This window comes from Vulpes vulpes, chromosome 10, assembly GCF_048418805.1.
Source record: "Vulpes vulpes isolate BD-2025 chromosome 10, VulVul3, whole genome shotgun sequence".
Taxonomy (NCBI): domain Eukaryota; kingdom Metazoa; phylum Chordata; class Mammalia; order Carnivora; family Canidae; genus Vulpes; species Vulpes vulpes.
Window position 1 is genome coordinate 4,324,980 of NC_132789.1, and position 15,806 is coordinate 4,340,785.

General features: G+C 49.0%; 1 protein-coding gene and 1 long non-coding RNA gene across 2 annotated transcripts in view; both read right to left on the bottom strand.

Annotated features, from left to right (window-relative positions):
• LOC112933839 (uncharacterized) overlaps positions 1-15,806 on the bottom strand; it is a 63,473-nt gene that overhangs the window by 10,566 nt on the left and 37,101 nt on the right. The gene's annotated exons all lie outside the window — the stretch shown is intronic.
• On the bottom strand, positions 7,801-13,713 carry LOC140594301 (uncharacterized). The gene is made up of 4 exons (XM_072725238.1): positions 13,656-13,713; positions 12,250-12,562; positions 9,020-9,211; positions 7,801-8,856 (listed from the first exon to the last, which is right to left on the bottom strand). Exons 1-4 carry the CDS (start codon positions 13,711-13,713, stop codon positions 8,652-8,654), a joined length of 768 nt encoding a protein of 255 aa, XP_072581339.1. The 3' UTR covers positions 7,801-8,651.

Here is a 15,806-nt window from a genome sequence, read left to right on the forward strand (position 1 = left end):
AAAATCAGTTCTGGTGTTGGGAATAAAATGTAAAGACAGCAAAGAAGAGGATGTGATAAATATTTCCTTATGGACCTCGACCCCGTGGATCCAAAAACATGCTGCTGCTGCTGCATAATTAAAACATCTCATTTTATAATCATGGATTATAAATTATAATGGTATGTCATACATTATCTTCTTCCTTTCTCTCATTAAGTGATCTCCGAAGTCATCTGTCTAATTGACAGTGAGCAGTAGCCCACCTAAAACATGACAGAAGTATTTTTTAAAAGGAATTACCAGAGATAAAGGCATTCTCCCTTTATGGGAGAGATCCAAGGAAAATGTCAGCAAACAATGCCGTGCTAGGGGAGATGAAATCACAAAATGCACCCTGATTAGTGCTGCCTCTTTAAATTTTTCTTAAGAATTGCTTACTGTATCATTGCAAAGAGACTGTAAGACTATAAAATGTGGAATAGGTAACCTGAACCAGCTACCCGTCAATGAGTGACAGGAAAAAAATAGAACAGATCTACTTGGCAGACAACTAGCTTTGTTATTTCTTTAAGTTAAAAAAAAACAAAAAAAAACACCTCTAAACTGAGCAAAAAAAGCATTTCTTGGAAATCCACATGGAAAATGGACAAATCCTCTCAGATTCTCAGGAAAGAGCCTGAGCTTCACTTCTGCCTCTACACAGGGTCAGGCTTCTTTCAGCATTTAGGACACAAGAAAACTAGCTTGAGTCAGACACACGGCCCCATGGAGTTCGGCCACATATCGGAGGCCAGGTTCCTGGGTGCCTTTCTGTGCTCCCAGGCCCCTCCTCACACAGACAGCTGGTGCGATGCTCTACCTCAGGGCCTTTACACATCTTTGCTTCATCCACGTATAGTGCTCCCCCTAGGTCTCTTCATGGCTGGCTCCTTCTCCTTATTCAGGTGTTTCAGTAAAGCTTTCTTTCTTTCTTTCTTTCTTTTTAATGATTTTATTTATTTATTCATGAGAGACACACAGAGAGAGGCAGAGACACAGGCAGAGGGAGAAGCAGGTTCCCTGCGGGTAGCCCGATGCGGGACTTGATCCCAAGACCCTGGGATCATGCCCTGAGCTGAAGGCAGACACTCAACCACTCACTGAGCCACCCAGGGATCCCACAGCAAATCTTTCTAAAGCACATTTTCTGATGAGCTCTCCTCATGACCCAAGCCCCGCTGATAATTCTGTTCCGCCTTACCAGGACTCCTGTTCCTCATATCCTGACTTTCCCACCACAGTGTAAACGCCTTGAGAGTGGGACTTGGTTGGCCCTGGTTCTGCTGTATCCACGTGGCCTAGGAGTGAGCCTTACACAGAGGAAGGCTGGGTCTCGGACACAGCAGGAGCAGAGACCGAGGCTGAGAAGTTTGTGACTCATCCAAAGTTGGAGGGCTGGGGAGTACGTGCTGGGGTTCCAACCCAGATGGCCCCAAGCAGCAGGCCACACTGCCCCTTGCTCATATCCATGTGGAAAGCAGCTCACAGAGGAGTTAGGCTGCCAGCCTCACTGAGCCAAGGTGGGCTTCTTCTGTCACCTATGGGAGAGGGGATAGAAATACACCTGCTCTGTTAGCAGCAGCCTCCTGCTATACACGGGAAAGGTCGAGCTCAGGTCAGAGGATGGATTCCGTGACCTCAAATTTCCACTCCAACCCTAGCCATCCACAAAACTTCGACCTTTGGATTAGCTCCTGTGATAGGCAATGCCCTGAGAGATGTCCATGACCTGCTACTCCCCGAGACCTGGGAGTGAACAGGTTACAGAGAATGGCAGGAGCTCTGCAGACAGAATGAAGGTTAGGGACTCAATATAGACAGCTTGTTCTGGACTATCCCCATGGGCCCTAATCACATGAACCCTCAAAAGTGGAAGACGGCAAGAGAGTCAGCCAGAGAGATGTAAAGACCAAAGAAGCAAAAGAGACTGGAAGCAGGCAGGGACTCCACCTGCCATTGCTGGTTGGAGATGGAGGAAAGTGACCATGAACCCAGGAATGAGGGCATCCTCTACAAGCTGGGAATGACCTCAGCGGACAGCTATCGAAGAAACCGGGACCCCGGCCCAAAACCATAATAAACAAGCTGACTGAGCAAGGCCTCCAGGGGGAACACAGCCTGCCGACCCCCTGACATTAGCCTGGTGCGGCTTTTCATCAACTTCTGACTTCCAAAAGGACTTACGTGGTTTTCAGGCACTAAGTGTGTGGTACCGTTATGGCAGCAATAGAAAGGTGATGCAGATTGAGACAGAAAATAATGTCTTCCTTATTTGTCCATCTTTTCAGTCTCGTGAATGGATCAGCTCATAGGTGTGAAGCGACCAGCAGCGGTTGCGTTCAATGTCCTCATCAATTAGATGTGGGCTGGCAGGCCAGGCACGGGGGCAGCAGACAGTGCACTGGCCTCACTCTCAGCAGACAGGCCTGTGTCAGCCTCAGAGACCGATCGGCCCCGGGCATCGGTCTGCTTAACCGTGGCATCGAGAAGCCCCCCAGGGAAGGATGCTGCTCCCCTGTCCTGGGAGTCCAGGGCTCAGGGCACGCTAATCCAGTGAGGAGCCAAACATGGCAAGCACATGTAGAGGGATGAGTTCTGACTCAGAATGAGTTTCTACAATAACCAAGGCAAAGGGAGAGTTCTGGGGAACTCTGGGGAGGAGAAGGAGCTAGGAGGTAATTTTAGTAACACCCCCCCTCTAGCACCATATATCCCCTTTGTTCATGGAAGAGCTCCCCATTTCTTTCTGGGAAGCTACTCTGTTTGGGCTTTGTCTGTGTGTGTGTGTGTGTGTGTGTGTGTGTGTGTGTGTATTTTAAGATTTTATTTACTTACTTGAGAAAGAAAGAGAATGAGCAGTGGGAAGGGGCAGAGGGAGCTGGAGAAGCAGACTCCCCGCTGAGAGGGGAGCCTGACACTGGGCTCAATCCCAGGACCCTGGGATCATGACCTGAGCCGAAGGCAGACACTTAACCGACTGAGCCACCCAGGTATCCCTGTGTGATTTGAGTAGAGCCCAAATGTTTCAGGGGTGGACATGTGACCCAGCATAGTCAATCAGAATATCCCACCCTCTGGGTCACAGTCATTGGTTCAGGAATGAACTTCTAGCTCAAATCAGAGCAATCACAGGCAGTCCTGGGATCTTCGCTGCAGCCTCAGTGTTTAAGACAGCAGCTGGCTCATAAACGGCATTTAACAAGTTAATTAATGTGCTGCTATTTAGTTGCAAGCAAATCAAACTTTCCAACATATATACTTACTTTGGCAATGGTTTAAGTAATGTTCCTATTATCTCTGTAACTTGGCTTGTTTTTGGGCAAAGGGGAAATGTGTCACTTGCTAGAGTGAATGTTTCCACCAGGACAAGCTCTACGTTTCTGCTATTTGCTGCTGTAGCTCCAGTGTCTAGGAAAACCCCAGGAACATGTACAGGAGCATTTGCGGAATGAAGGCAGGGCATGCTCTACTCTCAACCTCAATGCTGTTGCTCCTCCTGGATTTTATGTTCAGAGTTGCCTGGGTATTCAGATTCTGCTTCTTAGAATTGAGAATAGTGAACACACTTGGTCTAATTCAACCAGAAAAAGGTGCCAACAACAGGCTCACTCTACTTTGCCTCTAAGAAAGCCCAAGCCAACCAGTAGGGGCTGCTGATGCAAGATTCATTTCAGTGCACCAAATACAGTCATTTGCACTACACGCTAAGCTGAGAGTCAAAGCATGGGTTACTTCATCTGTGTCTCCAATCACTTCAGGAAAAGCTTCGTCTCAGAGTCGAGAGGAAAATGTGCCCGCCTGACCACTGTACGACCAGCCACCTAATTAAAATTTTAATTATTAAAATAAATAAAATAAAATAAAATAAAATTTTAATTATTAAATACATCAGGCAGCTAAACAGTATAGAAAATAACACAGCACTCCTGTCCCTGCCCAGCTCAGGAAATAAGTTACAGGTGTGCTGAAGCTCCTGGAGACTCCCACCTCACCCCACCCACCCTCCACCCTCCCCAGAGACACCATTATCCCAATACTTAGATTATTTTCCATGCATTTTATTTTGTACATTCAATATGGAATTAGGTATTCAAAAAATTGTATGAAATTGTTTTTGCATGTCTTAAACTGTATATAATGATATCTTGTTCTAGGTATGCTCTGGCAACTTCCTTTTTAATTTTTATATTCAATTTTGTGTTTTAAAGACTTATCCCTGTGAAAACATGCAGCACTAATTAATTTTCATGGCTGGTTAGCATTTCCCTGGATGAATATAGGAACATGTGTCTGTCTCTCATTCTCCTGTTGGTGGGCATTTCAGTTTACATTAAGCCTTGAGATGTTGCCTCTCTGAGCAGAGAGCTGGTGAGAAGTCAAGATTCTGGGGATGACAGGCTCAGTTCAAACATACCTTCCTTAACTTGCCTGTCTTGTGAAAGTCACCTCACCCTTCTGAGTCTGCTCATCTGGAAAATGGGGATCATAATCATGAGGACTTCTGAGGACTGCGAGGCACTAAATGAGACGGATGGGGGGAAAGCATTTCAGAATCTTCAAAATGCTGAAATAGCACAGAGTTGAAATCCCAGGGACTGGAACGTGCAATCCTAATTTACTGATGCTCCATGAAAAGCAGTAGACCGTCACCAGGTTGCATTCATCAAGCCAAGCTCTGCTCATCCTCCCAAGCCTCCTCTTCCAGGAAGACTCCTCTGGTTATCCACCTGGACTGTGCGGTCCTGTTCTCTCAGGTCACTTCCTGTCCACATCACTTCCTTGGGGACCTGAACAGTGGTGTGCATGTTCGGACAGTCCTTAGCTCAGAGGGCCTACGTCCCTTGCAGTCCACCACACAGGCCTCCATAGTAGATGCTTGGCTAAATCATGCTAATCGACAGTCTCCTCTGATTCAGCATCCAGCAAGACAATTCCGATGCCTTCCGTGGGATCACAGTAGTATTGCTTCATCTCGTTCTCCAATTCCTAAAATGGAACTACTGAAACAGACCCCTATCTATTTCTAGACTCATGTACTCAAAGTTACACTTTGGCTTGGGGAAGAATATGTTAACTTACACATTTGCCTTCTTTCTCCCTCTGTATAGTCTGTGAGTTCCATGAGGGCTAGGACTATTTATCAGAAGAAAAAAAAAAAAAACAGAGAGAGAGAAACAAGTGGAGAGTGGAGAAAGAGTGGAGAAAAGGGAGGAGGGAGAAAGGGAGAAGGGAGGGAGGGAGTTAAGAAAAACTAACTGGGATTTGCACATAAGACATAACCAGAAATACCTGTAAAATGGTAAATGTATTGCAGTGTCTCTAGGAGCCACACACAAAGGGACACAAGCCCCACAGCACTGAACGGGATTTCTCGAGTCAGCAGCCAAGACCTCGGGCAACTGAGGCAGACCAGTAAGAGGCTGTCTCAGGAACGTGTGCACCTGGACTGATTCTAATCTCTGATGGTGAAAAGCCAGTTTTTCCCAGGCCTGATGTGCCTCCTGGATCTAGAGCTGATTCTAGTGGTTCAAAGACGGGACCTGAAGTACTACTGAGTCAAGGAGTAAGACAATCATCTCTATCACATCCTCCTTCAGTCCTACAGTCTGGACTCCAAGGAGAAGTCTCGGCTTGAGCTAAGCTGTCTCAGGCATTGGTGCTTCTCCTTCCAGACGGAGAGAGAGCAAGCCTCCACCCAGGCCCTTCTGCAGGCAACAGTACCTCGACTGCATTTAATGTTGTTTCATATGTGTGGTCTTTATGTCTATGACAACCTTGTCTTTATCATAAGCTGGTTTTCTATTTAGGGTGGTAGGTGTCAAGTTTCCTTTTTAGATTAATTTATATGCTTTGTAAAATGAGTTGACTTAAAGACAAGTAAATAATTATACATAGGGTACATATCTGGTTAAACCCATGCAAATGGCACATCACTGATACAGTAAAAAACAAACCCACCAAAATGTTGGGTGGCTGGCATTAAGGAAACACCAGACAAAGCATATTAAGTATATCTGAAATGATAAATCAGCTGTAATGACCAGGCAGGAGGAGGAAATCTTCCAGAATGAGACAAAAGTCCGTAAGTATCCTAACCTTCCATGCTTGTTATATTTTATTGGCTGACTCACCAATTTTTATGGTGTTGGCAATCTATATACCTTATTCTGGATCAGTCCTATACTACTTCTAAAGTCAATCATGCACCCAACAAATAGGTATTGATCACAGAGAGGTCATGTGGCATGCTGAAGGTGACACAGCTAGTTCAGGGGTGCCTGGGATTCACACACATGTGACCCAAACTCAGTCTTCATTCTTATCCCCTCTACCCCCGTCCCATGAGATCTTGCAGATCTGAGCAGCCCCTCTGTGACAGGAGAAAGGGCTGTTACAGGAATCCAGGAATGAAAGCTCCCAGGGTTTCCTTCAAATTTTCTTGGCACCAGGATCAACCCAATTCCACTACGATGGTGCCTAGCCCCAGCATCACATACACTGGAAGTTTCTCAAGGCATCATTAGATTTAGATACCAATAGTTAACCTGAACCTAATTACATGCTGTAAACAATAAGATAAAGAAGTGTCCAGACATAGGAGAGTGGCTGAATAACTTGGGGTGCATCCACAAGCAAAGTACTAGGCAGCCACAGCAGAGGATGGGAGGCGGGTGGTGGTAGTGAGAAAGGTAGTGTACATCAGGGGCAGGCATGTATGGGAACTCTCTGTACTTCCCAGTTTCGCTGTGAACCTACAACTGCTCTAAAAAAAAAAAAAAAAAAAATCTAGGGACATCTGGGTGGCTCAGTGAGTTAAGCATCTGCCTTTGCCTCAGGTCATGATCCCAGGGTCCCTGCATCAGGCTTTCTGCTCAGCGGGCAGTCTGCTTCTCTCACTCCCTCTGTGCACTCACTCTCTAATAAATTTTTTTAATTAAAAAATAAAAAACAAAATCTATTTAAAAGGAAGAAGGAAGGAATGAGGACCTGAATCGATAGCAATTTCCAGGACACACTGTTAAGTATACAAGTGAGCATCTCGAACACGCTCCTCTTAGTGCAGAAAGAAGAGGATATAAGAGAATGCACATGCATCTGCTTACTGGTGGAAAAAATAATCGTCGGCAGGACGAATCAGAAACGAGAGAGATTAGAATGGAATAAGAGGAGCCTAACTGTATTACAAGTGAACAACACAGCCACATGAAAGGATATGAAAAGGAAAAGATCCAGCCTGATAGCTCTGGAAACTGTCTCTTGACTGGAAGCTGTAAGGCTGAAGACAATGCACGGTTCTGAAATAGCTTACACCAGGAATGAGTAAGTATGGAAACAGAACATGAAAGCCAGGTTTCTCGAAGTCAGAAAAAGAAGGTAAAAGAAAGAAAGGGGGGGGAGGGAGGATACTATTTACCGCAATCAGAAGTATCAATATGAATCTCGTTTGTGAGGGATGGACAGATGGACAAATGTGTGTGTGCACATGTACATGCACGGATACATGGGTTCCTGTGCACACGTACATTTCCTAGCTCTCTCTACAAAGTGGGCTTAGGAGCAAGCAGCACACCTAGCACTGATACCAGCAAAGTGAAGCGCTGGGTGACGTTCCTTAAAACCCCTGGTGCAGCATAACAATGGTCTCCATTCGAGATAAGCAGACATACAACCAGCCAGATTTGAGGGTAAAATGTTCAAAGTGATCTCCTATGGAAACCTTTAACTTCTCCATGAGTTTCACATGCAGAAAGGGAAATGAAAGGAAATTTGCATTTTAAGTAAGCTTTTCTTTTAAAAAAAATATTTTATTTATTTATTCATGAGAGATACAGAGAAAGAGGCAGAGGGACATACAGGCTCCCTGCAGGAAGCACGATGTGGAATTCGATCCCAGGACACTGGGATCACGCCCTGAGCGAAAGGCACTCAACGACCTACCCAGGTCTCCCGAGTTTTTCCTTAGTTATAAATAGGTTTATTACACTTCCAGGCGATTGATTTACAAGAAATTTAAGGTGTATTCTTTTTCTTGATGACTGTGGCAAATTCATCTGGGAATTCGAGGACGTTTATACTTCTGTCCCACCAGGCCTGAAGCACATTTTAAGACAAATTTTGTCCGAAGGGTTATTATATGGAAAGTCATACACATCAGCAGGCAGGTGTTCATTTTGTCCTGGAACCAGCTGACCACGAAATGCTGTATCAGGATTTAGGAATATGTTATGAAACCACAAGGACTGGTATTGATAGATGCCTCATGCCCGGACAAGCCATCATGCCTCTGCTTAATCTCAAAATCCTGTGCGGTACCATCAGTCTTCTTTCCATTAGTAGGTGGCACAGCGGCTGTTCGCATACTGAATGAGCAATGGGGCTGAATGGCTCCGGTGTTTTCCGAGATTGCTTCCCCCGCCGCTGCATGCTGCATGCCACACGTCCTCGAGGAGGGCAGGACAGAGCCGCGGTGCAGCCCAGCTCAGAGGTGGCTCCTGTCACCGCCCTCGTGACGAGCCAGGAGCCGGGCAATGTGCATATGCGTATTAACCCACGCATCCATGCACAAGCACCGCCATCTGCCCATCCATCCACCTACCTACCTATCACGAACGATTTTCACGTTGAAACCTCTAATTTATATAAAAATAAGTCCAGTTTCCAAAAGAGAGCAGGAGCGCACGGCCGGCGGCCCGCATGTTCAGCGGGTTGGCCATTCCCGGCAAAAGTTTCCGATTCAGGGTTACCGCCCAGGAAGCCGCCACCGACACTGGCATCCAGGTGCTGGGGACCCAAGTCTGCATCGCCGCAAACGCCCGGCAGTGCACAGCGGCCCACCTGGTAATGGGTTTGTGTTCAGGAAACCCCCAAGTTCTTCTTGGACCGGTTACCCTATTTCCCATTCCCCACCCACCTCTGGGGAAGAACCAGGAACCTGGGGGGAGCCTCAGCTGTCCCCACAGCCTGCACCGAAGGGCAGAGACACCCACAGCCCGCTCACCAGCTGCACAGCGCACAGGCCACTCCGCGCTCCGAAGGCCCTGCACAGCCCTCTAGGGCCCCGGACCCAGGCCATCCCTCGCATCCCACAGGGCAGCTCCATGTCACGTGGCCACTCTTGGCCGGCAAGGGCTGCTGCAAACCGCATTTCCCTTCAAGGGGGGCACGCTGCTCTGCAAGCCAAATCTGGAGGCTGTCAGGGAAGAAGGGGGAATAGTTACTGACTTCGAGGCAGACCCACTAACAAACAGCCCTATTACCCCCCAGGAAGTAATCACCCAAAGATATAAAAAACAAAACCGATAAAGGGTCTAAAATGGTTCCCCCTTAGGAGTAAGGCGAGAAATAGGGAGGAATGCACAAGGACAATGGCTTTCTGGATGATAGATGTTCGGTTCTTAATAAATCATCTAGAGTCCCATGAACTGAGAGAATTTAGCAAAACTCCACTCCACATGCACTCCTTACCCTGCTCCCATGTGATCAGTGCAGTTGGCATTATTTGTTTCAATTCTGCAACTACTTTCTCTGATCGGGCCTCCTGGTTGACTTAAAATGGAATCTCTCAAAAGGTGTTTCTCTTTTTTTCTATACGGTCTACTCCAACAAGAAGAGCTATTTGCATTTATGAGTGGGAGGGGAGTACAAGACAGTTACAAAGAAAGAATTTTCTAAAACAAGGATGGTTTTACACACTACATGCTGCCCCAGTTGTGCAGTGTGGTTCTTTCAAGTAGTAGATAGGAGATTTGTTTTTCACTCGACCTTGGCAACTTAGTTTTTGTTAAAACTGTTGTGCCCAAGATTGCGAATCCGAGAAACCAGCCGACACCGATGCAAACGCACGAGGGTTTATTCACAAGCTCGAGCTTGGGTCCAAGTGCACCCGACACAGCGGAGCAGAGACTTGGACCTGAGACTAAGAGGCTCAGCAGCTTTATAGGGGCCAGTGGCCAATGGGATAGGCAGAAAGTTGCACAGTCATGTGGGTCCACACGCAGGTGGCCGATTGAATTACACCTTACCCTATAGTATCCCCTTGAGCTGGCCTATTTGGTCAGAATTGGCGCGCACTTTAGGCGGGCACAAGGCCGGGTTACATTGTTATGAGCTGATTTCCGATTAGGGTGTGCCCCGAGGCTCGACTGGGGTGGGGCAGCGCCTTAAGCAATAAGCAGGTCATGTGGGGGTCATAGGGGAGGTGGTGGGGGCAGCACAAAATGGAGTTAGTCCTGCTCTGCTTGTCCAGGGGCAGGGGATTTTGGTTACATTTCCTGGGTCCCACAAAACAAATTATTACCCAGAAACCATAAGCTCCACTTTGTTTAAACAGCTTGTTAAAAAACCCATCCTTCTCGTATGATGCAGGACTCAATTTCTGAAGTCTGCAAGTATGACATCAAAATTACTCCCAAAAAGTATCTTAAATCTCCCATAAAGGACAAAACAATTCCACCTCTTAATAAATCCAACATAACCAGCTTTTTGGTTACTGTTGTGCCAGAATACGGTTTCTTTGGTCCATCTCTAGATAAACTTCAGTTCAGGCAATGTTTTTATAAAATGAAAAACATAAATATACATACAATCACACACAAGCAAATGTGCACAGCCCACACACACACACAGTCTGAATCCTGCCCCTAAAGACTAGACTGATAGTCAAAACCAACAGAGGAGGAGAGAGATGGGAGATTCGTGGTGTCCTCAATCCAGGTACACACAAATACTCAAATGAAACAGACGAGAAAGATAACCCCCTACACACCACCACCGTTTGCCTATGTGGGGCCTTATTTTTTCTAGAGCATGTGGATGGGGCACCATTATAACCTTTAGGGAGTGCTATTGGAGAGAACAGAGTGTATTGAGCTGCCAGGGAACCTGATAAGGAGGGTGATTTCTCTGGAATTTCAGGCTGTGCATGTAGACTTCTGAGAAGCAAATGCAACTTTTCATCTCAGTTGGCAGAGTGTCCAGGTGTTCTACCAAAGTGCTTCAAGCCCAGCTGAAACACTTTCAGGAAGAAAAGAAAAATGTTCTCCACTAAAGTGGATTCGGCTTTTGACAACCAAGGGGTCCAGAGGCTGGGATGGAAACCAGTGGCCCCACAGGCAAGGTGCAGGTATGTGTGTAACCTGGAGACAGCTTAATCCATGAGGCCCTGCAGACCTTCCCGCCTGTGCAGCAGCAAGAAAGAAGTACTCTCTCGTTTTCTCCTCCTGGACCCATATCCCAGGACCCTGGCATAAGCTGTTGGCGCAGGCACCGTCCCTGCAGAGCTGAGGCTTCGCTGCCCCTGCCCTAGGGCCATCCCAATGTGCAGCCAGCTGCTCCTGGGCCTTGGGAACCACCTCTTCCCGCCCCTCCTGCCTTGTCCCCACAGGGTGAACCCGGTCCTAGGTGTGCAGAATAAAATAGCAAGAGTCACAAGGCCAGCCAGCCTCTGAAACACTCAAGGCAATGTGCTTTGTGCCCAACGTACCCATTAAATCCCCTAAGCTCCAAGAGGTTCATTCCCTCCATGCAGGGAGACTGAGGGGACAGCCCCAGGTATAGGACTCCTGGGAAATCTAGTCCTGTAAGATAGACTCACACCTGCTCTCCCCAGACACCAGTGTCTCTGAGCAACCCCCTAAATCCCATCGGACTGAATCTGGGGTGTCGGGGGTGGTTCCCAGATTTCCACCAAGCCAGAGTTTTCTGTTAACTGCCTCCTTGGGTGGTCCAGGCCTGCTCTAGGACCTGGCTTGGAAGGAACAGGTGCAACAAGTCTCAGGCCCTCTGCCAATTTGACAAGCTGGGGGTACGGAGGAGGGGCCAGGATGTGACCCGGTGTTTGCGGGCAGGGAGTCACATAACCTGCCCCACTTCATAGATCCTAAATATCACAACGTGGTCAGTGTGGAGTGGGAGTAGACCCCACGGGAACTCGCGGTGGGGGACAGTAAACGCTTCCCCTCAGCCATTCTCCACTCCTCGCTTCTGGGAATAGAACCTAGACGGGTCCCTGCGCTCCCACGGTTCCCAGTACGGGCTCCGAAGAGGTCGCTGATGCCCCCAGGGCCCCACACAGAGCCCCCGGGTCTTCCCATCCAGGGAAACGGCCTCCCTGGGCCCGCGGGGGCAGCGCTGGGGGCATCAGCGACCCGCCAGATTCCCTCACCAAACCCCAAGTTCAGGCTGCGTCTCCCGAGCAAGGGCCGCGACAGACGCCCACTCCTGCCTTACCTGTGCCCGGCCGCGCGCCAGCACCTGGCTCGGGGCCCCACGCATCCCCGGGAGACGGGTCTGGGGCTCCCTGCCGCCCCGGGTGCGCGCCGCCCGCTCTGCCCGCTCTGCACCCGCCGCGCGCTCCCCACTCCCGCGGCTCCGCGGCTGCTGCCGCTCCGATCCCCGCAACTTTTCTGCAGCCCCTCGGGCGCCGCGCCTCCCACCCCGCTCCGCCCCCCTCCCCCGCCCTCGGCTCCGCCCGGGCCCAGCCCCAGCCCCGCCCTCGGCGCCCCGCCCCCGCCCAGGTCCCAGCTCCGGCCCCGCCAACCCGCTCCTCAGTCCCGCGCCCTCCCGGTCCCAGATCTCGCCCCTCCCACCTGGGCCCCGCCTCCCCGTCCCCGCCGGGTCCCGGATCTCACCCTGCCCACCTGCGCCCCGCCCCGGCCCCGGCCGGGGTCCAAGATCTTGCCCCTCCCACCTGCGCCCCGCCCCCGCCCCGTCCAGGATCTCACCCCGCGCACCTGCGCCCCGACCCCGCCCCGTCCAGGATCTCACCCCGCGCACCTGCGCCCCGACCCCGCCCCCGCCCGGTCCAGGATCTCACCCCCCCGCACACCTGCGCCCCGACCCCGCCCCCGCCCCGTCCAGGATCTCACCCCGCACACCTGCGCCCCAGTCCCAGTCCAGCTTCAAGCAAGTGGAACGTGGAGAAGCCGAGGCCTCTTGCTGGGAGACGCGCGGGGGGAGGGAGGGGGAGGGGAGGAATCCTCTAGGTGAGGAGGAAGAGGGGCGGCCCCAGCAGACCCCTGGGGAATTCCTTCCTTTGCCCCTAAATTCTACTTTACCCGCTTCTGGTCTTACCTCTCCACAGCATAGCCCTGGAACGTTGGAACCCGGTTCTCCGCACCTCTGCGTGGAGGGTGGTAGGCGCTCCCTCTGGCCTCTGCGGGGGTGTGTCTGTGTGTGTGTGTGTGTGTGTGTGAGCACACAACACTTTGACGCACCTGCACTTGGAAACCGTGGTTTTCTGAGCGAGGGGTCAGGACAGAGGAGATGGGGGAAAAGGTAGTTCTACTTGTTGGCCTGGAGTAGAATGCGGCTAAGAGAACCTTCCAGTCCTAAAGGTGTTGTCTAAAATACTGATTCTTAGAGTTTTCAGTGGCAGCAGAGAATTATTTACTTGAATGAATGATGCTAATTCCCGCGTTGTCCACTTCGGTGGCTGCTGCAGGCAGGACCCAGGAGGGGAAGTGCGGTGAGCCTGCCTGTAGCCTCCTGCAGGGACTGGGAGTTGATTTTTGCAGCCCAAAGGGCTGGAGGATTTTGTTTTGTTTTCATCATAGGAAATATTTTTAGCTTCTCCAGATCAGTGGGAAATAAAATAGACCCCATGATTCCTGGCTGAGGGATGGGAGCCTGCTTACCATTCCCTCCTGACGAGCCATCTTTCCGCAGGTTTATGATGCGGGATTCCCCACTCATCATTTCTTTCTTCTCCACGGGAGAATATCAGCCTTCCAGTTGGAAAGCCAAATGCAGATCCCAGATCAACTACTATGGGGAAGTAACTTAGGACGTCTCCTTGGGCGGGCGGGGGGGGGGGGGGGGGGGGGGGGCCTCATCTGCTGTCTCTTCTCCCTCTGCCCATCCCACTCCCTCCTGCCCCTCCCCCAGCCTATCTGTCCCCTAGGAGCTGGCTTTACATCTATTAATCCATTGAGGTCTACAGGATTGCTCTTTTTTTATTGTCCCTTTCAGAAGGAGAATGTAACCCCTATTTACAGAGCATTTAGTTGAACAGTCAATTCACTATTATCCCATTTATTCGTTTGGCTATTTGCATGCAGTCTGTCTCCAACTCCCTGCCTTTCCTCCCATCCAAAACTCAACCCCGATGTGGATGGCTTCGTATTTTTTAAAAGATTTTATTTATTTATTCATGAGAGACACAGGGAGAGAGCCAGAGACACAGGCAGAGGAAGAAGCAGGTTCTATGCAGGGAGCCCGATGTGGGACTCGATTCTGTGACTCTGGGATCAGGCCCTGAGCCGAAGGCAGATGCTCAACCGCTGAGCCACCCAGACATCCTGCCTGGATTTCTTCATATTTTTTACCTACCCACCCCACCCCACCCCCAATTCTCAACAGTTCGAACACTTTGTACTTCAAGTACACAGTTGTCAAATGGATGAATCTTGTGTATTTGCATGGTATCATGGCCCATTTTACCAACGAGGGGATCTAGATGGAGATATGCCAAGTTAAATCACCTAATGGTAGCATTTACCGAGCATTTGCTTCAAGTATAACACTATTTTAAATGTAATATTTGGTATTACACTGAGTCGCAGGCACTAAGGAGGGCATACGATGAGATGAGTACTAGGTGTTATACTATATGCTGGCAAATTGAATTTAAATAAAATAAAAAATAAATAAAGGAATTCCTGGGTGGCTCAGTGGCTGACTGTCTTCCTTTGGTTCAGGTCATGATCCTGGGGTCCTGGGATGGAGTCCTGCATTGGGCTCCCTGCAGGGAGCCTGCTTCTCCCTCTGCCTATGTCTCTGCCTCTCTCTGTGTGTGTGCCTCTCATGAATAAATAAAATATTCTTTAAAATTAAAAATAAAAAATAAATAAAAATAAATAAATGTAATATTGGTGAAGTCAGTCCTCATTAAGACCTGTAGGCATGTGCTCTTTTTATACCCATTTTACAGGTAAGGAACTAAGATATAAGGAGGTTCAGTAAGTTATCCAGGGCCACAGTGGTTGTGTGTGATGGAGCTGGGATTCAGACAGAAGGAGTCTGCCTTCAGAGGCCACATTTGTAACCCTTTCACTGGACTTGTTTGTGCTAAGAAGTGCTTAGAAATCACACCTGCTCTTTGCACCAGGTATCTTGATGACCTGTGTTGACTCTCTTCCAAGGACACCCTTCTGTGTCAGGGCTTGTTGGCTAGGTTTTTCTGCCTCTTGAACAGTGTAGGAAAGCACCCAAAGCAGTTTCTTCTCAGGAGGTGAAGCCTATCCTGAAGTCAGCGTTTCTGGACATTACTGTCTGCACAAGAGATGCTCACCCAGCTTCCCTCAATTAAGATTCAGGCAGCTTTTGTCTGCAAAATCAGCTTTTATGATTGACGCCCAAACGCCCACTCATTCCTCAGCCAATTCCATCTTGGTCACTGCTTGAAGCACAGGGTCTTTACAGGAGCAGAATGTGAACTTTCCACCCACAACCTTCCACTCTGGATTCAAGGTCAGGAAACTGCCCATTTAGTATCAAAGATTGCATAATAGAATTCAGATTTGGTTGCAAATGAAGCTCATGCATCACATCAACATTCCCTTTATTCAATTTGCACACATTACAGTGGGAGCTAACACTCAGAGATGACCCTTCTTAGGAGCTGGTTTGGCATGAATTAATTCATTGATTCCCTACAACCCCACCAGGTTATTGTTTTTCCTAATCCTTTTTGAAGATGACAGAATGTAGAGACAGAGGAGTTGTGTTCATCGAAAACCAGTAACGCGAAGCCATGGCGTTCAAATTCAGACAATCTGGTTGCGGAG

Excerpts from the sequence above, each read along its gene's own strand:
- LOC140594301 (XM_072725238.1), bottom strand. The coding sequence starts at position 13,713 with ATGAGTGGGGAATCCCGCATCATAAACCTGCGGAAAGATGGCTCGTCA. Across the intron at positions 12,563-13,655 it reads TGGCTCGTCAGGAGGGAATG|CGGGTTGGCGGGGCCGGAGC; the intron begins GTAAGCAGGCTC and ends GGGACTGAGGAG. Across the intron at positions 9,212-12,249 it reads TGGCGCGCGGCCGGGCACAG|CCTCCAGATTTGGCTTGCAG; the intron begins GTAAGGCAGGAG and ends CTTCCCTGACAG.